The sequence below is a fragment of the Anabrus simplex genome, chromosome 1 (assembly GCF_040414725.1).
Source record: "Anabrus simplex isolate iqAnaSimp1 chromosome 1, ASM4041472v1, whole genome shotgun sequence".
NCBI classification, from domain to species: Eukaryota; Metazoa; Arthropoda; class Insecta; order Orthoptera; family Tettigoniidae; genus Anabrus; species Anabrus simplex.
The window spans coordinates 23,251,991-23,278,338 of NC_090265.1; the positions used below are offsets into that span (position 1 = coordinate 23,251,991).

General features: G+C 36.9%; 1 protein-coding gene across 3 annotated transcripts in view; it reads left to right on the forward strand.

The window, feature by feature from the left end:
- The window catches only part of LOC136883385 (ankyrin repeat and SOCS box protein 3), a 182,034-nt gene that overhangs the window by 6,537 nt on the left and 149,149 nt on the right, over positions 1-26,348 (forward strand). For 2 of the 3 annotated variants that reach the window (XM_068229859.1, XM_068229869.1), the window contains exon 2: positions 9,709-9,905. In XM_068229859.1, the coding sequence (XP_068085960.1) occupies positions 9,725-9,905 (181 nt within the window). In that variant the 5' untranslated portion in view covers positions 9,709-9,724. The remainder of the gene's footprint in view (positions 1-9,708; positions 9,906-26,348) is intronic. The other variant, XM_068229862.1, reaches the window with a different exon arrangement.

Sequence of the window (26,348 nt, forward strand, 5' to 3'; positions counted from 1 at the left end):
TGTGCCATAGAGAGGGGATGGGGAAGTAGGGGCCGGGCATTGTGAGTGTTGTGGAACCTTTCTTCATCTACTGGATACGAGGGGTCGGGGGGGGAGAAGGCTATTAATCTTCTTCATGTAATAATATATTTATGTATTATGGATAAATGCATGTAAACATTTTGGATTGAATTAAAGCACAGAATTGAAATGGAAAGTATCTATTAGACATTTTTACGCTAGACCCTACTCAAAAGGCCATTGAGTGCTAATTTAAACAAAAAGGCCCGGTTTCTTCAACTGTATGTTAAATTTTACTTAACAAATGTTAACTAACAATTGTTATTAATTTAACACATTTCGTTTAAAAGTGCCCTGTTTCACGAACACATTTCCAACATTTGTTACTAAACAGTTGTTAGCGACAAATGAACACATTTCCGTTAAATTTCTGAACGCGTTTGGCAGTACGCGTCTTTTGTTTCTTTACATAAAGCGCTCCTAGTGGTGTGTTGAAATAGTATTTTGTCACACAGACACATGGTTGACATTATTATAGGTTATGGTTAGCGGAGACCGATAAGACATAAACATGTCAAGTAAGAGGCAACAAAAGCGTTATTATGATGAATGCGAGTTTGTATTTAATTTAATTTAAAATTATGCGAATGTGCTTAAAAAAATGAAAGAACGGACTGTTATATCACAACATTCGATATCTTACATTCTTATCACCGGGAAAATGTGATAATTGATATGTTTTGAATGGTTTTTGGGCATTCTTTTATTGTGGGGAAAATAATGTAATGCCTTGTTAATGCTGCAGTGGCAGCAGGAATTCTTTGCAGGATTCTACACGCTTTCTCTTGCACTTGTGAACACAGTCGTCTACAATTACATGAAAAGTGTCTCAAGTATAATATCTAACAAGTAGAGGCCAGACCCTGTGGTCAACCGATTTCACCGAGCTTCAATGTACCTGTGGGGAGACACGCAACGGTAACTCGTGTATAAGGGTTTAAGTCAATACGCTTTCGTTTTCGAAAAAAATGAGGTCAGATGTCATTACACAGAATTTGCTTCGGACAAAGTGGAGGTGATAGAACACTAAAATGCGAACAAATCTTACTTAAACATGTCAGGTCCTCAACCTAATAACTTCTGAAAAATTGATGAATCCCCGATTCCAATGCAAGGCATATATACTTGGGAGTTAAATCACAGCGAAACAGAGTGGTGGCCAAGTGGTCACAGTACTTGTCTGCGAACCTCGTAGACGTGAATTTGAGTCTCGTCGCAGCTATAATTGTTGCACAAAAAAAATGAATATGTCCACCTCTGTGGCTCTGCCACGAAATTTGAAAAGTGGTACGAGGGCTGGAACGGGCTCCACTCAACCTCGGGAGGTCAACTGAGTAGAGGTGGGTTCGATTCCCTCCTCAGCCATCCCGGAAGTGGTTTTTTGTGGTTTCCCACTTCTCCTCCTAACTTAAAGCCACGGCTGCTTCCTTCCCTCTTCCTTGTCTATCCCTTCCAATCTTCCCATCCCCCTGCAAGGCCCCTGTTCAGCATAGCAGGTGAGGCCGCCTGGGCCTGGTCATCCTCCCCAGTTGTATCCCAGAGTCTGAAGCTCCAGGACACTGCCCTTGAGGCGGTAGAGGTGGGATCCCTCACTGAGTCTGAGGGAAAAAGCGAGCCTGGAGGTAAACATATAATGAAGAAGAATAAGAAGACGAATAAATTAATATTTGAGGGAACGTTAAGATAAAAATTGAAACAAAAATATTATGCAAATTGCAGTACACTTTATTTTCTACCTGAAATTAATATAGGCCTAAACGTTCTCACAGTTACTGCTGGATCTCTTTCTCTGTGTATATATATGTATTAATATATTAATTTGAGGTAGAAAATAAAGTTCCACAGCAATTTGATTATTCATTTTATTCGCATTATTACCTTTACATTCCCTGAAATAATGATTTAATTTGTATAAAAAAGTACGTCTATTGCGGGACTCGAACTCACGTCGTCGCGGTTCGGAGACTACTACGATGACCACTCAGCCACTGCTCCACCTTGTCTGGGCTGCAACTCTTCCAGTATATATGTGTTGCATTAGAATCGGGGGAGTCATAAATTTTTCGAAAAATTAGTAGGTTGCGGACCTGACAAGTTTGAGTAAAATGTGTTCGCATTTTAGTGTTCTATCACCTCCATGTGGTCCGAAGCGGATCATGCCTCATGATATTTGTCCTCACTGTTGGAAACTAACCTATTTTCAATATCGTCTAGTACCTAGTTCATGATGGCATTGGTCTTTAGAAATATATCTTCTGACAACTCTAAAAAGTTATTTCTTAGTATGGGTCGTCCCTTGCCTTCTTCAGTTTATAAATAGTCTTCATACAGCAGTAAAGCTTCAAACTTACGTCTTCTACGTGCCTCCATTTTTAAATTTTAGCAGCTGTTAAGAGGTTTAACACAGGGCTGCTGCCAGGTTAATTTAACACAAGTATTAACAATTTGTTAGAGCTAGCAATTCTCGATGAGATGACCATTTTATTAAATTATGTGTTAAGTGTCCTTAACAGCAGAGTTAACACTTAACATTCGTTGAAGAAACCGGGCCTGGGAGTTGACCAGATGTTATGTAAGTAGAGCGAAGAGCAGGGAATTCTTTAAATTTCTGTGGTCATTTAGGTTGGTTTTGTTACCTTTTTTTCGACGTGGATTTGATTGCTTCCTTAATATTCAAAGATTTACTTTTATCTTTGATGTGTAAAACTTTTTGGTCTGTGAAATGGTGTAAACTGTCATACGTGCTCTCCGAAAGCTGAATGCGGATTATATCTTATCGCGTTTTTGTGTTCTTTGTATCTTGTGTGGAAATTACATTTTGTTTGTCCTATATATGTGGCATTGCAGTTAGGTTCTTGGCACTTGTGTTTATAGACTCCTGACTTGGAGAAAGGATCTTTTTTGTTTAGGTTGCACTTGCTGATATGTCTGCAGTGTGTTGTTCATTCTAACAGCTACCATTTAAAGTCAATACGGAATCCGAATGGAGTTCATTAGATGTGAAAATCAAAGACTCTCTAGGTCTTGTAAATCTAATACTATCGGGGTTGGAAGAGAACAACAGTTGACCGAGAGAGGTTGGGTAGAAAGTGAGGAAGCCTGGGACAAGCAAGTGGAAGGAATGCCAGGACTCAGCCAAGGGCCCCATGGTCGCCAACCCACATGCACAAATTAAGGGGACAGTCTGGAGATAAAAATCAATATTTTGGTCATTTTGGAGAAAATATTATAATGGGTGACCTCTGCCCAATGCATTTTCCCCCTAATTATTATTTTACATATTATTCCCATTTTTCTCCCATAATATTCTTCCAAATACAACACAATTTGTATGGTACATTTATCACAGCTATATTAATAAACCCGTGTATGGAATTTTTTATTTCAGAAATATTTCAAGTAGTAGGCATCTCTAAATACAAAATTTTAGAACATAAAAATTACACAAACTTTAGTAAAATTTATCTCCTTATAAAAATTATATACAGAAAAATCAATATACAGTGAGTGCTTTTTAACGAAGTATTCTCTACCTAACTGCAAACTACCGGGCGAGTTGGCCGCGCGGTTAGGGGCTCGCAGCTGTGAGCTTGGATCCGGGAGATAGTGGGTTCGAACTCCACTGTCGGCAGCCCTGAAGATGGTTTTCCATGGTTTCCCATTTTCACGCCAGGCAAATGCTGGGGCTGTACCTTAAAGCCACGGCCGCTTCCTTCCCTATCCTAGCCCTCTCCTATCCCATCGTCATCATAATCAATGTCGATGCGATGTAAAGCAAATTGTTAAAAAAAAATTCCAAATTTTCATTAACATCTCAAATAAATTTTGTGAAGAGAATATACGGTAGTTATAAAATTTCAAAAAATATTTTTAAAAAAAGTATTTTTAGAAAAACTTAATTCTATGAAATAAATTTTTGTGATATCCCTGCTTTTATTCGGTGACATTCCCACAAAGTATCGTGAAAATCCATGCGTTAACTAAAAATATCTGCTTATCTCCAGACTGTCCCCTTAAGAGCCCTTGCGTGGATGTTATTCTACTGCCCCCACCCACAGGGGGAAACAGGCTGTGGCAGGTGTGGTTTTTATGATGAAACCATGGAGATTCAAAGACTGTGACTGTAATAAACAGTGACATACATTGTGGAGAATTGCCCACTGAGAGCTTTTGGAAACTCTCCACAGTGGCACCAAATCTAGATTTTAATCTTTAACTGTATTATTTGTTAGCAGCATTTAGTGTGACATACAGTAATATTGTTTTGAAGATATTAGGTCGTGCTATAAATATTAAGTGCTAACGTGTTTCAATTTTGCAACCAAGACCGTCTTCAGAGCAATGACAAACTACGGAGGACGATCAAATATAAACAAGATTTTTGTTCCTGAGCATCAACAGTTGGTAGGACTGGCCCCGCGCTTCTGCTATGCTTAGGCGGGACCGTTAGGAGTGGGGAGAGCGTGCTGTTAGGTACTTCTCGCCGTATCGTCGGTAACACTCACAATGATATACTGACAATTTGTTGGTTATTTTGATCCACCTTTTCAATACAAATTACAGTTTGTGTTGCTAAGTTGTAATGTTACAACACTAATTTACCGGGACATGTTTCGCTTTTATTCACAAGCATCATCAGCCTATACAATTGCCTCAAGGTTTGTCATTTTTGGTTTGTTGTTACAAATTTCATTACATTGAATGTAAATCTAATTTCAGTGATAACAATATTTAAAACAAGAATAATATACACATTAAAAATTATGACAATATGTTCTGCGATGTTAAAATGGTTTAACTCTTAATTCTAAAACACATTGACGTCCAAAACACAGTTTTTAATTTGGCTAAAAATTGTTTGCAGTGTTAAAATAAAACTGATTCAACTATAATTTGGCATTAAAATTTGAGTCATAAATATAAATATAAATATTGGATGTTAATATATAGGAGCCATAGTTTCTGAAGTGCGTTGGTTTCTAGAATACAGTAACATTTCAGTATTGCGAATTATAGTTAAGAATTGTGCTCTCTAAATAATGTTATTTAAATGTTAGTTACATGTAACACTCACAATGTCGGAGCAACAGGTGCACCCCTCCACTGTGCAACACATACTGTAATTATAACATTTCTTGCTCGTGAAGGAGTTACAGCGGCAGAAATTTGCCAGAGATTGACTGCGCAGTTCGGTGATCAGTCATTGTCAAGGACGCGTGTGTTTGCCTGGCATAAAAAGTTCAAGGAAGGATGAGAACATGTGGAAAATCAGCAACACGGTCGCCATCCTCGGACCAGCATTACAGACGAAAACATTCGTGAGGTTAAAGACATTATTGACGACGATTGACATGCACAAGCGACACACAATCAATGCTGCTTATGCCTATTGCTCACAATAAAATGTTTTGGAAAATTTGTTGGACAATTAATTTTATAAAAATGTTGGTGAAAACAAGTTGTGTTGCTCACAGTAAAATTATTTTATAAAATCCGTGGAATCATCGGGATGGCCATCTATGAACTCACTTCTGAACTAAGATGTGTATGTGTTGGCATCTATCGCTAAACTTTTTAAACCAAGAATCAGCTGTTCAACTTAGAATGTGTTTGACCGGGCGAGTTGGCCGTGCGGTTAGAGGCACGTGGCTGTGAGCTTGCATCCGGGAGACAGTGGGTTCGAATCCCACTGTCGGCAGCCCTGAAGATGGTCTTCCATGGTTTCCCATTTTCACACCAGGCAAATGCTGGGGCTGTACCTTAATTAAGGCCATGGCTGCTTCCTTCCAACTCCCAGGCCTTTCCTATCCCATCGTCGCCATAAGACCTATCTGTTTCGGTGTGACGTAAAGCCAATAGCAAAAAAATAAGAGAGAAAGTGTTTGAGAGTATGACTCCAACAAACAAAGCAAAACTTGCTGCTTTAGCTGCAATTATATGTTGTACAGTGGTAAAAAGGAAGAAAAGAAATGCCAGGAAATGCTGGACTCGGGATTGGATCAAAAGAAGAGAAGAAGGTAGAGGATGCTGTCCTTGGTCGAAAATTAGTTGAGGTTAGAAGACCAGCATTCATATAGGAATTCGGCGATTGTGTTTCCTGCCTCTCTTCTTGCAATTCTGTTGTGGTAAAGTGGCGTTTTAACTTTGTACAAACAAGGATATTTCTGGCATTCGTCCAGTAAAACACTAACAGCTTCCTTAGTCCACCCGGATCCTGCCATTTTAGAAAGAAGTGTTTGTTTACAATCAAGCTTCACAATCTTCTCACGACGTAGCGCATCGTGATGTCAGCTTCGTTTATTGGTTTGTTTCGTAAAATTAATTTTACGGAATAGAACGTCCTAATTTATGAAAAGTTTTATCAAAGGTTTTATAAAACTCGAATTTGACTGTGAGCAACAGAAATGTTATAAAATTAAATTATTGTACAATGAATTTGACAGAAAATTTTACCTTGAGCAACAGGCATTACACTGCGAGCTGTTGAACAAGGTGAGAGTTGCATATCGCCGCAAAAGACGAGACCAACCGATTTGACAAGTCATCCTCCTCCACGACAATGTGCGGCCCCATACTGCAGCTGTTGTATCCAAACTATAGGAAATGCACTGGACTACACTTGATCATCCTCCTTACAGCCCGGACTTATCACCCTGCGATTTCCATTTGTTTGAACCGCTTAAATCAAATCAAAATCTCTTTATTTGCAAATGAGGTGTCTACCTCGGTGGCAAATGGTACACTAAAATACATTATTGTCAAGCACTAAATTTTAAATTAACAAGAGACGGAGAAAATTTTCCTAGAATACAGTATTATACAATTTACGCTAATAATTTGTTCTATTAAACACACACATCCTTAATAAAATTATTTTGTTTACAAAATTCTACTTTTAATATCTTACAAACATAGTCAACTCATATACAGTATGTGAAATTACTTCTAATAATAATATACAACTGGTATAAGATTAAAATTAACATTGAATTTATTTACATATTTATATTTTACCCATTTTGGAACCTAAGTAGCATAACTCTGGGAGGACAATGATTTGAAGATGGCAAGAGTGTGGAAGACTTTGTGCGCAACTGGCTGGTGACACAACTCTGTTCTTTTTACGATGAGGGCATGAAAAAGCTGCCCATACGTTGGGACAAATGCATTTCCAAAGCAGGAAACTATGTGGAAAAATAAATTGTAATTGCCTTGTGTTTTTCAACAAATGAATTTAAATAAAAAATAAAATGCTGTTTATATTTGATCCCCCTTTGTAGTACGAAAACTGTGAAAGGCAATTGTTACTCCACAGTAAGTGGATTTAAGATAGAAAGACCCTGTTAGAAATGTAGTTCATTCCAGGGCCACCAGAGTCAAGGAGAAAGATGTTATGACTTGACTATGGAGGGAAGCCATGTTCTACTCTGGCCGGGCTGAGTGACTCAGACAGTTGAGGCACTGGCCTTCTAACCTCAACTTGGCAGGTTCCATCCTGGCTTAGTCCGGTGGTATTTAAAAGTGCTCAAATATGTCAGCCTCTTGTTGGTAGATTTATTGGCTCGTAAAAGAACTCCTCTGGGACTAAATTCCGGCACCTGGCATCTCCAAAACCCATAAAAGTAGTTACTGGGACATAAAAACAATAACATTGTTATGTTCTACTCGGTATATAGCCATCCTCTATATCAAAATAATTATTTGGGTGTATAGCAATTTCTATCGCCTCACAAATGATTCTAGGGGTGAAATGTTTCTCTTTACAAGTTATAGATGTTACATCAAAAATGAATTGATGGTCATTTTGTATGGCATACTCCACCACAGCAGACTTCTCTTGCTACCTGCGATGTTCCTTAACCCTCGTACTCACCTTCTACATGTTTGGCCAACGTAAACAATATTGTGTCATTTATGGGTCGTGAAAATCTATGTTTTGTTTATATTTAGGCTATATTTTACATGTACTTGTCAATCCATACGATGATGATGATAAAAATTATTATTAAATGATGTCATGACCTCTGGAGAGGCTTTGTGTAGGTCTTCCTAGTTGACACCCATGGGTGACATGCACATCTGATTGTCTGGAGATTATGCGGTAGGGAGAGGGCGAAATCCGGTGCCGGCATATAGCCTACTCCTCTCTAATAGCACCAAGGTGTCTGCTCAAGCCTTAATATCACCATGCAACAGATGAATCGCATCAACAGCTCTTGACCCATGCGAACACTGCAGAGACTTTTGAAATTTTACCACAATAGCCCCGAAGGGACGTGGCCTACCAAGCGACCGCTGCTCAGCCTGAAGGCCTGCAGATTACGAGATGTTCTGTGGTCAGCACGACAGATCATCTCGGCCGTTATTCTTGGCTTTCTAGACCGAGGCCGCCATCTCACCATGAGATAGCTCCTCAATTGTAATCACGTAGGCTCAGTGGATACATACAATTTTCAAAATATTCGTTTAATGTCAACATAGTCAATTCTTACAATTACCACTCTTGTGGTTAAATAATCATAAAAAATAGAAAGATCGTGAACATGTTTCGCCCTTCTTAACGGGCATCATCAGCACAATGAATAACCTTAAAACAATAGTTACAATTAAGACTGTTTTACAATAATTAGTCATATAAAATTGGAGTAAGATGTTGTGATATTAAAAGTTATTTTTGATAACATAATTAAAAAGTTTGAAGTGAATATTACAAACACAAGTTAAAACCATTGTAGATCAATTTCATAATATTGTCTAAAAATATATATATGTTAATGTTGGTAGGAAGTTTTTTAAACGGCATTCGTCTGAAATTGAAATGGATCCACTTCCTTTAACTTTTGGTGAAGGTCTATATTATTGCTGTATACATCAGCAAGTAGAAATTCGAAGAACAAAATATATACAAAACAAGTGCTCCAAATAGTCAATTAGTAGAAGATTAGGTCAGGAATGATCATATGGTATTTCTTCTTGAGTTAAATTGGTTATGAACCCATTCAAGTAAGAATACGTTAAATTAGAATACACGTCTTAAATTCACACGATGTACTGATTGAAGATATTTATCACTATAACAGTAGTCTTCCCATCTGTTGTGTAAATCTCAATGGTTAGAATGTTGATAGATCGAATGCCGTAGAGTGTCTAACTTGTCTGGAGAAATGTAGTTCATTCCAGGGCCACCAGAGTCAAGGAGATAGATGTTATGACTTGACTATGGAGGGAAGCAATGTTCTACTCTGGCCGGGCCAGGTTAATTTTGAGGTTAATGACTTGGCTCAGTGGATCTCGAACCAGCACTCAGATGCAGGTAAAAATCCCTGACCTGGCCATGAATCGAACCCGGGGCCTCCGGGCAAGAGGCAGGCATGCTACCCCTACACTGCGGGGCATGCACTCTAGTGATTAGAAATTGCTCTCCTACCCTTCTAGCCAACATTCTGATAGTGCCATTTTTTTTTTTCCACCAACGGGACTCGAAACAGCTAACCACAATTTAGGACCTTAAAGATTTCATGCCAACAGACGGGCTTAATAATAATAGTCATCACCAGCTTCTAGTTAGTTTGTATGAATAGTGATACATGTCTTCTTTGTCTAATGATTGTTGATTTGATGTCCTCTTTTCTGAAATCAAGTATGTAGTTTTCAGGTTCTTACTATGGAGAATGTGATATCAACATCACTTTGCGAAGCTGCCAGACTGGGGCTACGCAGTGAGTTGCGACGCCTGATAGACGCAGGTCACCATGTGTACAATGCTGATAATCGTGGGTACACTCCTCTGCACGAAGCCATTGTAGGAGGCCACGAAGATTGTGCTGAGTTACTGTTGCAGGAAGGTTTGTATTCAGTCGTTACTTTCAAGTGTCTACCACCTCGAAACTTTGCACGCTCTTTTCACTCAGGAATGTTTCATGTTAGTCCCCCTCCTTTTTCCGAGTTTTACCCCATTGATGCACCAATTTTCTAGCCCTTTCCACACCCTTAATTAGTATTTAATTTACTTTCATATGCCGTAAAAGTAGTTAGTGGGACGTAAAGCAAATAACATTAAATTATTATTCGTAGGTAGGCATGCAGACTTAATGGAACACTTTAAAACAATTTTTAAAAGTTCAACTGGTTAAAATGTTTTTTGCTACTGTTTGTTCTATTTTTCTTCGGTCGATTTTTCTAAGGAAACCATCTGACGTTCTAATACATATTTTAGTGTTATACAACATACGAATAACCAGTTGAACTTTTTTTTAAAGTGTTCCATTACAACAAACATTATAAAGAAATAGTCATTGTGTGTATATGTGTTAAAAATAATGTTATATATTGACAATACTTTATGTAAAGCTGAATAATGTTAGATCTTAAGATATGGGGAATATTGGTGTATGATGTAGAAATCGTTGATGAAGGGAGTTGGGGCTCCCGAAACATGTACGTGTGAAACATTGTATAAAATTAGAAATTGATAATATATTGACAGGGCGGACCAAACAATCACCCATAGTATATTATATGAACCTAGTCAATACGAACTAAGGGACTGAAAATGGTCAAATTTATAATCTATTAGCTTCATTTCCGTATTGATTAGTATCACAGTATAAAGATAATTTAAAAGTCACCACCTTATCAATACACAGATTTATTTACTTCAAAATTGGTAAATTAGGTCAAGACCGGTTTCGACCCCTAAGGGATCATCTTCAGTTGACATACATATAAAAAAGATATATACAAAAACATCACATGTAAAATATTAATGTTTTAGTTAATTCAATTGAGTCAATTTTTTTTTTTTTTTTTAGAATGTTGGTGGGTACAACTTAGTTTGAAAACGTGTGCGAGATTTATAGGCTCACCATGTCCAAATTATTGCGTATACAGGTTCTGTTGCAGTGCTGCTTTATCACTTGACAATGTGAGTCTACTTCCCATCCTTTACCGTAAGTCACAGCCGAGAAGCTATCTTTTTATTTAGTTTAAGAAAATCTATCTATCTATCTATCTATCTATCTATCTATCTATCTATCTATCTATCTATCTATCATCTGTCTATCTATCTATCCATCCATTTACCGTATTAATTGATCTTAATATCGATTAGCTTATCTGTCTTCTTATCCTACCATCTGTCGATTGACTTACTCTTTAATCACTTTCCTAACTGGTTCAAATTTAAATCAGGCCCTCGTATTTACGTCTACATAGACCTAACATCTACACTACGTAGAATAAGCTCCTACTTGAGTTATTCTGTACGTGTAATCTGCTGTTGCACGTTATTATTATTATTATTATTATTATTATTATTATTATTATTATTATTATTATTATTATTATTATTATAGACAATTTAGCTATCTAAAATACGTAAATTGCTGATTATTCATTGGTTGTATTCGCATGCTGTGTTCTACTTCTAGTTAGTTTTCATTTTAGCAATTGGCAATGCATACCACTGACAGCAGTAATCCCTCTGACCATTGCAATACTTTTCCTTGTCACACTTCCCCTTCCCCGCCCAGCCCTTCAACCTGTCTACCTGCTAGTCCATTGACCCGAACCCCACCCCTTGAAGCTACAACACACATTCTCCAGTCAGCTCTAAATAGACATAAAAGCGCACTTCACATATGTCACCTTAATGCCCAGAGTTTAGTTTCTCAAACTCGTATAGATGAACTAAAAGCGATTTTCATTCCACTGTCCTTTGATATCATCTTATGCAGTGAAAGTTGGTTGAAAGTCAAACATCAAGCTAAGAATCTTGAATTACCTGGCTACTGCCTTCTGAGGAATGACAGACTTGGCAAAGGGGGAGGTGGGGTCTGTGCTTTTGTCTCTTCGCGCTTGAAACCTCAAATTATCTGTCAGTCGCCTCAACAGTACGAGCGTAAACCTGAGTACATGTTCATAGAGATACAGGTCGCTACTGTTAAATGCTTGGTAGGTGTAGTATACAAACCGCCTAAAGCTCGCCGTCTGAATGACTTAGAGACTGATATTAACAGACTGTTACCTATGTACGAACATTTTATAATGATGGGAGATTTTAATACAAATCTTCTAGATCCAGATTCTTCCGAAGCCACCCATCTATTGAATACGTTTCAGGCATGCAGCATGGCGGTCCTCCCACTTTCTCCCACTCACCACACTAAAACTTCACACACACTACTGGACCTAATAGTAACGAACAACCCTGACAGAGTATTACATCACGGCCAGACATCTGCTCCCGGACTGTCAGCCCATGACATCATCTTTATGTCTTACGCACTGCAATGCCCTAAACATAAACCTAAGCACGTGACTTACCGAGACTATAGCCGTATTAACAACGAAAAATTATTGGAAGACGCTTTTTCGATGCCGTGGCAGGAGATAACTCATAAAACTAATATTGACGACATGGTCACCACTTTCAATAACATGATACTACAAATTTTTGACAAACATGCCCCTATACGAACAGCACGCGTCTGTAAAAGACTCTCCCCGTGGCTAAATGATGATATTAGAGCAATGATGGCTAAGCGGGATGCAGCTCATAGGAAATATAAACATTACCCGACAGAGGAAAACTTTATCTATTACAAACTACTACGTAATAAAACGACTCAGACAGTAAGAAACGCTCGACTACGGTACGCCCATGACCTTATAAAACCTGACGTAAGACCCGCTACTTTATGGAAGTCAATCCGCCATTTTGGACTAAATAAACCGGACAAGGTAGACGATTTGGAAGTTTCTCTTGATGAATTGAATAATCACTTCGTATCCTCCCATGTACAATTAAACGAAGAAGCAAAAGAAAATCTTTTGGGTGCAAATTACAACACACCACCCGTAGGCAGAGACAAATTTTATTTTAGTTATGTCTCACCCCTTCAAGTGAAAGCGGCTATCATGCGAATCAAAACTAAATCCACAGGGGTGGACAATATATGTATCATAATGCTAAAGAAAATTATCGACGCTATCATTCCAGTATTGACATTCATATACAATTTCTCCCTTCAAAATAGTGTATTTCCAACTGTCTGGAAAATGGCCCTGGTGCATCCTTTACCAAAGATAAAATCTCCTAAACTAAACAGTGACTACAAACCTATAAATATACTGTCAATAGTAGCCAAGGGACTCGAACACATAGTGCATAATCAAATCACCAACTATCTCAACGACCACGACATATTAGACCCACACCAGTCAGGTTTCCGACGCAATCACAGTACATGTACTGCCTTACTAAGCGTGACTGACGATATAAGACAGGCTATTGACGAGCAAAAACTGACTATCCTAGTATTATTGGACTTCAGTAAAGCATTTGACTCTGTAGACCATGAGTTGCTCCTATCCAAACTTTATCACCTAGGTTTCTCCTACAGTACTCTGAGATGGTTGGGAGCTTATTTACACGAACGTCAACAACGTGTCACCAATCAAGGTGCATTTTCTTCGTGGCAATATGTAAAAAGAGGTGTCCCACAAGGGTCAACCCTTGCTCCTTTGCTATTTTCTGTCTATATCAACGACCTAGCTAAACAGGTGACACATTGTAAACGTCACATCTATGCTGACGACGTACAATTGTACATCCATGCAAAACCAACAGACGTTTTGACAGCAATCGAGAAAATTAACATGGATCTAGAGGCCATAAGTAAATGGTCTTACCAGCATGGACTTATTTTGAACCCAAAAAAGTCCCAAACTATAGTAATTGCCCAACCAAGACTTATTTCCGACAATTTCCGCATGTCCATCCCCGACGTACAACTTCAAAATCAAGTTTTGCCCTTTTGCAAGAGCGTAAAAAATCTCGGAGTAACCATTGACCAGCACCTCTCGTGGACGGATCAGATAATATCTGTGAGTAGACGAGTTTTTGCTACGTTGCACACTTTAAACAATTTCAAATTTACTTTTCCGTTCAGTTTAAAGAAGAAACTAGTTGAAACCCTCGTTCTTCCAATATTCGATTATTGTGACGTAGTTTACAAAGATGTGAAAACCGAGCTTCGAGATAAACTACAACGTGCACAGAATGCCTGTGTAAGATTTATATGTAATCTGAAATTTTCAGATCATGTTACCCAGTCTTACGTCGACCTCGGATGGCTACGCCTTGAAGACAGACGCAAGCTGCATACCCTGACTTCATTGCACCGAATCCTTACCTTACAATCCCCATCTTACCTGTATGAACGATTTCATAGCCTTTCTGAACACCATGATAAAAACACCAGAGCGCTGAGCTCGACATTGCTCGCTATTCCTAAGCATAAATCCTCAACCTACAACAATTCCTTCACTGTTGTGGCCAGCCGTGAATGGAACTTCCTTCCGCAGGAGGTCAGAGGGATATCATACCACGGAAGATTTAAAAGTATGTGTTCAAAATATCTCTATGAAACGAGCTCGTAGTGCGACAGTCTTCTTCTTCTTCTTCTTCTTCCCATGGTCCTTCTTCTTCCTCTTCTTATTATCATTATTATTATTATTATTATTATTATTATTATTATTATTATTATTATTATTAGTATTATTCATCAGTAGTGTTAGAAAGTACTCAGCTGTGGTTTTCCTGCATAGTTATCCTTATCCCTATCCCCATTTTGCAATGTTTTTCACCCACAGTAAACTCATGAAAACTGAACATTTCGTCAATGCGATATACTTCTGGAATTGGACAAATTAATTGTAAATATTAGTAGGTTTATCTATATTATTATTATTATTATTATTATTATTATTATTATTATTATTATTATTATTATTATTATTATTATTATTATTATTATTGAAATTGTAATTCGTTCTTTGTTGTATGTTAATTTCTTCGCAGGAAGCAAAATGTTAATTTATACTGTGTATTATAATAGTTATTTTTATGTGCAGCAGGATAGCATATTACCGTAGTAATTTGTTTCATTCTCTTTTTTCATTTATTCAGTATGTTATATATTTTTATGTTAATTATGTATTTCACTGGTTAAGTGTAAGACAGGGACACGTGTCCCTAACTTTGCCAGTTAAAATAAATCATGTCTATCTATCTATCTATCTATCTATCTATCCCTACATACAGCGTCAAAACTATTACATTCAATACAACCCATCTATTTGATGAAAACACTGGCAAATTGCTTACTGAAATGGCAAAGTGTGTACATTTCTAGTTAAAAAGCACATGCTGTTTTTTACATGCTGTCATATTACAATTTATATTACAAAGTATAGAATAAAATTGATTGCACATTGATAATAGTGAGACTATTGTAGGGTCTTCAAAAAATACCGTTGTTTGAGGTATGTCACTGTATATCTGCTTTTTTGAAATGTCAATAGTCTAGTTACATTCTTATATATAAGTTATGAAATTTCACTTTTTATGGTTCGGTCAAATGGAAGAAACATAGAATAACCTTGTTAATTTAGATTCTTCATGACTAAAATACTGGTATATAGTACATTATTAAAATAAATCCTTAATACTAAAATACAAGTATGTGGTACCTTCTGTACTTGTTTTATATATTAAAATGGGGTTTACATTTATTGACATTAGTTCTATGGTTTGTTATCATTTGTAAAGTTGTGGTCTAATATGAAAGCCAGTTGGAAATGTTTAAAGTTAGTCTGATGGGAAAGGGTTCAATCCCTTGTTTATATTGTTTATTTTTGCCGTTTGTACAAGCATGGGATGATCTAGTTAAAATGAACTCTTTATACCTAAAATATTGGTATATGGTAGCTTATTAAAATAACTTCTTTACATTAAAAGTACTGATATGTAGTGCTATATGTGCACATTTTTCAAACGTAAGATAGGGAACAGTACTATGGGTTGTTACCATTTGTGAGATTATAATCTGATATAACTGGTCAGTTAGAAATGTATGAAATGTTTACATAAATAGGACCGAATACATATTTATACTATGTTGCTTTGCCTCTTTTTACAAGTGAATTACGTGATGTAGTATAATATTGATGCAATTTTGTAAGCTGCTGCTGTTGTTGTTGGAGTTATCTTGAGATTCTGTATGTCGTTAGGAAAACATTTTCCTTTTTTTCCACGTGTCGTTACTAGTTGAATGGGTGACTATTGTGAAGTGGAGTTCGTTTGAAATGTCGTGCGTCTTGATAAAGTTGCACGTTTGTTGTGGCGTGGAGGCTTCTATATGTTGTAAAATAATGTATCTGCAAGCAGAAATAGTAAGTGTATAATATGATGTGTTGTAGAGATGTGGAAAGTAAGTTATATGTCGTATCACTTACGTTAAATGTTGAGACCGTGTATTCTGCGTGGCTGCCTGTCGGGATCTGTTGCGTGTTATTCTGGGGCTGTAATTTGCGGTGACGGGAGTGGGGTTGGAGGAGGGGAGATCTTGGAGCGGTTTATTTGTATGTATGGATTGTTGTTTGTTGATTCTTTTTAAATAATAATCTGCTAGGAGGGGAATAACGGCGTGGAAAAGAATATTGTTTTTGTCTGTATTTTCGTTCAAGTTAAAATCTGGGTCTATGTATTTATCTAGGTTTATGTAGAATTCTTCTAGTATATAACAACAAACATAAAAGTACCTACCAAACCCAAAACACTCAAAATAAGACAAACCGAATATGGCTTAAAGAGGAGATCAAATTCATGTACAAAAGAAACAACACCTTAACATACAAATGTATGAAACACACCTAAAAGCCTCACATGAATTACCACATACATACTGGAACAATTTTCAACAAATAAGTAATGAAAAGATAGCAAACATAGCTATACAGAAACAAAACACCCTAAATAGGAAACTTAATGCATAAAACAATCACAAATTCAACATACATGCAACTATACACAAAATAGACAACATATGACTACACCCATTGAAAACAACCAACATGAATTTCATCCACCAGTCAAAAATCTAACTAATACAGTGTTCAATGAAGTAGAATCTACTATACTGAGCAAGGGACCTAAATATAATTGGAAAAATAACTCAATATTTGAAAACATTACTACTATCATTACTGAAACCGAAAATGCCATAAACAAAATACCTCAAGAACAACAAAACGAAATCAGATATGAAATCAAAAAAACATTACCACAATACATTAATAGAATCAACCAGGAAACTAACAAACAAGCTATCATAGACGAAACACAAATTAAAGAACTTAAAAACTTAAAAACAAAATCCAGCAAAATAACTAAAGCAGACAAAGGAAACACAACAGTTATCATGGATAAAGAGGAATATATAACAAAAACAAAAACTTGTTTCCAAGATGAAACCTTCCAAATTAAGACCAAAGATTCCTTTTAGATGAACAAGAAACTACAAAATTGATCACAATGAACCCAGGAATACCTACTGCTAAAGCTTATCCAAAAATCCATAAAGACAATATTCCCATGAGACCCATAATAAACTATAGACCAAGTCCCACCCACAAACTCTCAAAATTCATACAAAAATTCCTCAAAAAACATTACGTTTTTCAGGCAAATAAAACCATAAAAAACTCAATAGAATTTTGCAATATTACCTAAAATAAAAAAATAAAACAATACTACAAACTAGCAACATATGACATAACAAACATGTATCCTAATATACCTACACAAGAAACCATAACAATCATAGAATACAATCTTAATAACTATAGCAAACTAAGCAAGTTAGAAATAAATGAATTTATAAAATTATTACACTTTGCCATTAATAACAATTACTTCAAATTTCACGATACCATATACCATCAAAAAGGATTACCCATGGGATCACCAATATCAGGTATAATAGCTGAAATATACATGGACTACCTAGAACATCAAGAAATCAAAAAAATAGAAAACATTATCCTTTGGTGCAGATTTGTTGACGATGTATTTATTATAATGGATAATAGACATACCAATGAAAATACAATTTTAGAACAACTAAATAAAATAGATCCTTACATAAAATTCACTATGGAAACTGAAAACAATAACACTATTAACTACTTAGATATATCCATAACCAGACATAACAACCATTTAACTTACAACATATACAGGAAACCTACCCATACATCGAACACAATAAAAATAGATTCCACCCACCCATACACCCACAAGAAAGCCGCATACTATAGCATGATATACAGAGCATATAATATTCCACTTACGAAAAAAGATTTAAACAAAGAATTGAACCTAATCCACGAAATAGCCAAACAAAACGGATATAAAAGAGAAATGATAAACCGGATCATTAACAAAATAAAAAACCAACCAAAAACCAAGTTAACTAGAACCGTCAAAGATAAAAAAAGAATACGCATTATTTACTTACAACAGTAACCATATACACTCTATAACGAACATTTTTAAAAAACAAGGCCTAAAAATAGCCTACAAAACCACACGCAACAACACTAACATACTATACAATTCCAAAACAGTTAACAACATAAACAAATACAACCATTCAGGTGTCTACCGCCTAAAATGCAGTGACTGCCGAGCCAGCTATGTAGGGCTTACTGGAAGAAGTTTTTCAATACGATATAATGAACACGTAAATGCTATCAAACATAGACATTTTTCAGCTATGGGACAGCACATTAATGATCAAAAGCACAAATTTACAAACATCAATAACGACATGCAAATCCTTAATACTAATCCAAAAAGCCCCTTGCTCAGTATACTGCAAGAATTCTACATAAACCTAGATAAATACATCAACCCAGATTTTAACGTGAACGAAAATACAGACAAAAACAATATTCTTTTCCACGCCGTTATTCCCCTCCTAGCAGATTATTATTTAAAAAGAATCAACAAACAACAATCCATACATACAAATAAACCGTTCCAAGATCTCCCCTCCTCCAACCCCACTCCCGTCACCGCAAATTACAGCCCCAGAATAACACGCAACAGATCCCGACGGGCAGCCATGCAGAATACACGGTCTCAACATTTAACGTAAGTGATACGACATATAACTTACTTTCCACATCTCTACAGCACATCATATTATACACTTATTATTTCTGCTTGCAGATACATTATTTTACAACATATAGAAGCCTCCACGCCACAACAAACGTGCAACTTTATCAAAACGCACGACATTTCAAACGCACTCCACTTCACAATAGTCACCCATTCAACTAGTAACGACACGCGGAAAAAAAGGAAAATGTTTTCCTAACGACATACAGAATCTCAAGATAACTCCAACAACAACAGCAGCAGCTTACAAAATTGCATCAATATTATACTACATCACGTAATTCACTTGTAAAAAGAGGCAAAGCAACATAGTATAAATATGTATTCGGTCCTATTTATGTAAACATTTCATACATTTCTAACTGACCAGTTATATCAGATTATAATCTCACAAACGGTAACAACCCATAGTACTGTTCCCTATCTTACGTTTGAAAAATGTGCACATATAGCACTACATATCAGTACTTTTAATGTAAAGAATTTATTTTAATAAGCTACCATATACCAATATTTTAGGTATAAAGAGTTCATTTTAACTAGATCATCCCATGCTTGTACAAGCGGCAAAAATAAACAATATAAACAAGGGATTGAATCTTTTCCCATCAGACTAACTTTAAACATTTCCAACTGGCTTTCATATTAGACCACAACTTTACAAATGATAACAAACCATAGAACTAATGTCAATAAATGTAAACCCCATTTTAATATATAAAACAAGTACAGAAGGTACCACATACTTGTATTTTAGTATTAAGGATCTATTTTAATAATGTACTATATACCAGTATTTTAGTCATGAAGAATCTAAATTAACAAGGTTATTCTATGTTTCTTCCATTTGACCGAACCATAAAAAGTGAAATTTCATAACTTATATATAAGAATGTAACTAGACTATTGAGATTTAAAAAAAGCAGATATACATTGACATACCTCAAACAACGGTATTTTTTGAAGACCCTACAATAGTCTCACTATTATCAATGTGCACAAATGCAAGAATAATTTTATTCTATACTTTGTAATATAAATTGTAATATGACAGCATGTGCTTTTTAACTAGAAATGTACACACTTTGCCATTTCAGTAAGCAATTTGCCAGTGTTTTCATCAAATAGATGGGTTGTATTGAATGTAATAGTTTTGACGCTGTATGTAGGGAGGTATAGGACCTGTATACGCAATAATTTGGACATGGTGAGCCTATAAATCTCACACACGTTTTCAAACTAAGATGTACCCACCAACATTCTAAAAAAAAAAATTGACTCAATTGAATTAACTAAAAGATTAATATTTTACATGTGATGTTTTTGTATATATCTTTTTTATATGTATGTCAACTGAAGATGATCCCTTAGGGGTCGAAACCGGTCTTGACCTAATTTACCAATTTTGAAGTAAATAAATCTGTGTATTGATAAGGTGGTGACTTTTAAATTATCTTTATAATGGTCAAATTTGTCGAATCTACTAGAATTAAACAGGGAATATGGCAAGGATGTTTATTATCTCTGCTGTTTAATCTGTACAGTGGAACCTCGATTCTCCGTTTTTGGAGGGACCACCGAAAAAAAACGTACAACACGGGAAAACGGAAAATCCGGGAATGAATGAACCATGAACAATTTGGCTAAACATGACAAACAAGAAATATGTATACTTAAAATCTTACAAACACCCCTAAACCAAACCAAACTACAGCCCCAATGGGCCTTCCGCCTACCAAGCGACCACTGCTCGGTCCAAACGCTTGCAGATTACGAGGTGACGCATGGTCAGTGTGACGAATCCTCTCGGCCGTTATTCCTAGCTCTCTAGACCGGGATCGCCATCTCACCATTAAATAGCGCCTCAATTAAAGCTAATTGTAGAATGAGTGAACCTGGAACCAGGCCTCATATCCAGGTAAAAATGTCTGACCTGGCCGGGAATCGAACCTGGGTCCTCCGGGCGAGAGGCAGGCAAGTTCGACCGCGGGGCCGGCTTCAAACATTAATTACCGGTACACGACTTAAAAGTCGCGAAACTTTACATTCAGTTTTACCGCGCAAACTTCGTCGGTTTCCTCTGAAAACTTCTTTCAGTTCAGCAACTTTGATCGGTCAAACTGTTCGAAAAACTTAATAACATCAAGCCAAACAATCGACCACAAGTATTTTTTAATTCTCTAATCTAATAAAATAAAGCACATTAGATACAAAAGTGTCCAACATGATGGCAAAATCCCTTTTTCTTTAAATCTTCCATTGTAATTTGGTCACCGGTATACTGTTCGTAGTCAGTTTGTGGAAATCTTGTACCGCGCGAATTAGGCCTACGGGCTACATCGACTTTTAAAGGTTATGTTGAACTCGAGAATATTGTTTCGAATGTAAGTATCGATTCTCAAGTTTTCGAATGCATTATATTCAATAATGCCCGTCACTAATCACGATTAAATTGGAAAGAGAAAAAATATCATCAAAACTTCCAAATTTACGGTTATTCGCGACCTTGACCTCAGCTGGGAAACACGCTTGCTGTCCAAGTCGGTACGAGTGCGAAATGATGCAAAGGTTTTTTACATGTAACGTGCGCAAATAAAACGACTGCGGTTTTAACATTTTAACACAATAACGTGAAATTCCTAGTCTTACATAGGGACCAAAACAGTAATAGGCAATCCCAAAAACTGGTCTCGATAACGTAATCGTATGCGATAATATTATAATACTAAATTTGTGTTACTTTAAGTAGGAGCAGTTTAGATTCCTGCCTGAAAGCTCAGTGACTATACAGTGCCCTGAGGAAAGTGCCGAAAACCAGTTCGGCGATACACTCGAAAAAAAAAAAAAAAACATCTACGGTAACCCTGGACATAATGTAGATGCTTTGAAAGTACGAACATTTGACGAAACTCGTTTCGTCTTCAAGTAGAGCTGTCGAAATGCGCTCTGTCTCCTTCCAATTGTTGTGGACACTCTCTGCCTTGTGATTTCGATTCTCTAAACAATACCACCCGAATGTGATGCTAAGATGGCCCCTTATGCAAGTTCACCGCCGATCGCTTTTCCGCTTCCTCAAATTACCGCAATGACTGGACGTTAATACCAAGATCCGCACGTATGCGTTGCCGTCCTTTCGTGAGTTACAGTTTCTTGAAAAACGCATGATCGAGGATTTAGCGTCGATGGGACTGAAATTTCTGAACAGTTGATACGGGAAATCGTTTCTTCGAGGAACGGATAATGCGGGATTATTACAACGTGATTTAATTAGGATGCTCATGGGACCAGGTAATTTGAACGGATAATACGGGAAAACGTAGCTTCAGGGAACGTATAATCGAGGTTCTACTGTACTCTGAGCATATCTTCCTAGTTGCTCTTCAAGAAGCGGAAGATGGAGTAAAGAACAGTAGACTGATCAACAATCTTGAGGTACGCAGATGACAGAGTCATGTTGGCTGACTGTACTTAAGGTCTTCAGTGTCTGCTAGACAGAATCATAACAGAAAGGGATAAACTTGGACTCAAAATGAACACGGACAGGATAGAGGCGATGGCCGTTACCAGAACTCACAACACAGACATTCTTATGATCATTTATGGGAAACAAATTGAACGAGTGCGGAAGTTGAAGTACCTTGGCAGCTGGATTACTGAGGACTTCAACCCAGATTTAGAGATCCATGTACGAATAGAAATGGCTTGTGCTGGCCTCAGCTTGGAGACATGTCATAACATCATCAGATGCTATGTATATTCTGTACAAAGCTGAAACATGGACTCTGAAATGTTTAACACCATTAAAAGAATAAATGCCTTCGAGATGTGGGTTTCCTGAAGGATGTTACGGATCTCGTGGACTGACCACGTCTCGAATACCATTGTAATCAGCAGCATGAGGGGGGATCGAATGTTGGTGTGTACAATCAAGAAAAGAAAGGCAGCGTACGTTGGTCATATCATAATGGATGATAAGTACAACCTACTAAAATTGATCATGCGGGATAAAATTGATGGACGTAGAGGAAACACTCTTGGCTGAGGAACTTACGATATTGGACAGAGCTAGATTCTAGTAGACTGATGAGGACAGCCGAACATGGTACAGACTTTGCTGTGATTGTGGCCAACCTTCAGAAATGGAGAAGGCACTAAAAGAAGAAGATATTTCTTGCTGTTGAAATTAGAGTGGAACTTTGTTATAGCGACACCTCGTCTATAGTGTCAGGTGTTCAGTGGAACCAACATATTTCTCATACGGAAGGTGTTTTTCAAGCTTGTTTGGTACGGCAAACATACACAAGTCTACTCATACATAACATCATTTAAGATTTCTAGTAACCAAAGTGTTCTAAGATCTCTCTTGTCACTTGAACTGTCTGAAGCCGAAGATCATGTCAGTTACAGTAGAAAAGGACTTTTTATTAGGAATTAAATTGAAACAAGAAATTAAGTGGTTCAACCTATTCAATACAAGTAAATAAGAAATGTTGTGTTACATTCTTATTTGGTTGAAAGCGGTACCGGTTTCGACTACCAATCTGGGTCATCATCAGCCGATTAAAAATACAAAAACAATGCATAGGAAAACAAAAGATTAAAGGATATGTCTTTCACAAAAGCTGTTCAAGAAGCAATATAAGACAATAGGGCTTGGAATTGCGCGATTTTAAATCATAAAATCCAGAAGAAGTTGAAAATCAGTCACTTATATGTGGCAAGGCACAAGTCCCTGAAGAGTAGCACAACACACGCAATTTCCGGCACTGTGCCTTAAAATGTTTACGAGAAGAGGTGAACAGTTCATTGAACAAGCCTGCAAACACTGCCAGGCATGAAGTCACAACACAATTTAATAAGTTTGAAGTCGCAAAATTGTGTAGAAGTCGAAGGCAAGTCGCTTAAATAAAGTAAGATGCTAGCTTCTGAAGATTAGCGCAACATACGCATTGTCCGGCACTGTGCTTTTAAATGTCAACGAAATTCGGTGAATAGCTTAAAGAACAAGCCTGCAAATGCTTCAGTTGCGAAAATATATGATACAAGTTGATATAATTGAAGTATATATCAATGTTAATAGGATCTTGTAGATTCTTTAGAGTTGCAGAGCAGTTTACGGAAAAAACAATTGTGAGGAGAAAAATGTTAAAAAGCGCAATATTGGAAACAAATGAAAACGCATGTGCATAGCGTGTTATTTCTTGAAGAAAATAATTTGGGTCGTACTTGAGGTGGCGTAAGGTATGAGTTTAAATTTGAACGTTGTAATGATCTGAACTGTAGGTGGTATTATAGTATACAGTTCAATTCGCAAAATAGATTTTTTTTTTTTTTTTTATCGAGAGGAGAGGTGAAAAGAAAATATAAGTAAAGATGGGATAATGTAATAAAGGAGGAGGATTAGTAGGTAAGAGAAGATTAAAAGAGAACTGGAAGTTAAAAGAAGATAGGATAGGATAGGATAGGCAAATAAAGAAGGGGTACTTTAGGGTGGGTTACTGGAGGTAGAAAACGTGGGTAGGAACTGTGTAAGGCATGGAAAATTGAATTCGGGTTTAGAAATTTAGCACTGTACATATTAAGTTTCTTGGAATTTGTTCTATAAATTATTAATATACTTTAAAAAGTCTAAGAAGTTCTGATTGTATAGACAAGAAATCTGACAGATTTTTCAAATTTTTCAGTCAATAAAATGTGTAGGCCTACTCATAATTTATAGGACAAATTCCAAGCAGTTTCAATTATAGCACATGTGAATGTTTTTCTTAACCTTTTCCAGTCCAACGTCAAGGTCACCTCAACATTATGTTTCGTTCTACTTGAAAGATTATGTATTGAGATTCTTTGACCTGCTTGAAGTCGATCAATATCCCTGGAGTTTCTAGAGCAAATTTTTGTGCACAAAGGAAGCCATTCTGTTATCTCCATGGAAATAATACGAGATTTATGTAGCCATGTATTGTCATGGTTACCCGCGGCCTGTTAGCTGTGTTTACATTGAGTAGTGCTTCACATGTGTTGTACTACACATGTTTATCTATGAATGTGAATTGTCTCATTTGAATTTACAATATAAAGGCGGCAAATATGAATGAAGAAGAAATATGTATGCACGTTTATTTAGATAGCAGTGACGATGATTATTTATTTGAATTAGATGAAGAGTTTAAAGAACTGTCAAGTGAAGATGAGGGTGTACTGAACTGCAGTATTGCAAGTGAAACTTCAGCAACTGGACCTGTGCGTAAAAAAAAAAAACAAAAAAAACTGAATGATCTCGGACCATCGTATGTTGTTTCTGAAGATTAGGAAGAGGAATTCTCATTGACTGCTACAAAAGCAAGAAGACGTGCGAAGGTAATGGGCCAGCGTGGAGGAGGGGATACAGCACACGGCAATGAGGGCGCTTCTCGGGTCAGTGTTGATAATTTGAGTAACAGTGATGCTGAAAATACTTCCGCACATACAAATGGGAATGAAAACGACAGTAGTGTTTCTTAGAGGTGAAGCTTCCACGGTGTGAAGAATTATTTAGTTTATTTTCTGGGTTGAACCGTGTTGTTGTTGTTGTTGTCTGTACATCACGTACAGTTTGCCGACGTTTCGAATACATTGCAGTATTCTTTGTTAAGACGACTGAAATACCCCTACTCGATCCGAGGTAGTCAGTCTTCCAGGCAGCAGTCACAATACAAGAGTGACCCTGACCTTGGTCTTTTATATCCTAGTCTTTCTGGCTGACGTAAGCCCCTGGCTGTCTCGTGAGAATTCTGAAAGGTATGTGTCACAGCCAGGTATTAGGGGCTTGCCCGCGATGTTATGTAATTGGAGTTTCGGCCTGCGTGTTTATGTTGTGGTCTGTAAGTCTTAAACTATGAATGATAGGCATCCAAGAATTACTGATTTTATACCCTTGTTCTAAATTCATATTGTTCGGATGTTTCTTGATTTCAATAGCCTCGCGGATTTTCCTTTCCAGATTCCAAGGGATAGCTGCTAGGATCTTGGTCTTGTCAAATGATATTCCGTGCCTTGTTTCGTAGGAATGCTTGGCTACCGCTGAAATATCTGTGTTATGGTTCTTGGTGTGACAAAGATGTTCTTTTAGGCAGGTGGAGATCAGACGTTTTGTTTCACGAACATAACACGCTCCACAGCTACATTCAATGTGATATACTCCAGGAGCCTGTAATTCTTTTGTGTCGTTTACTGGTGGTAAATAACGGGCTAGCTTCCGGTGTAGTTTATAGATAGTTTT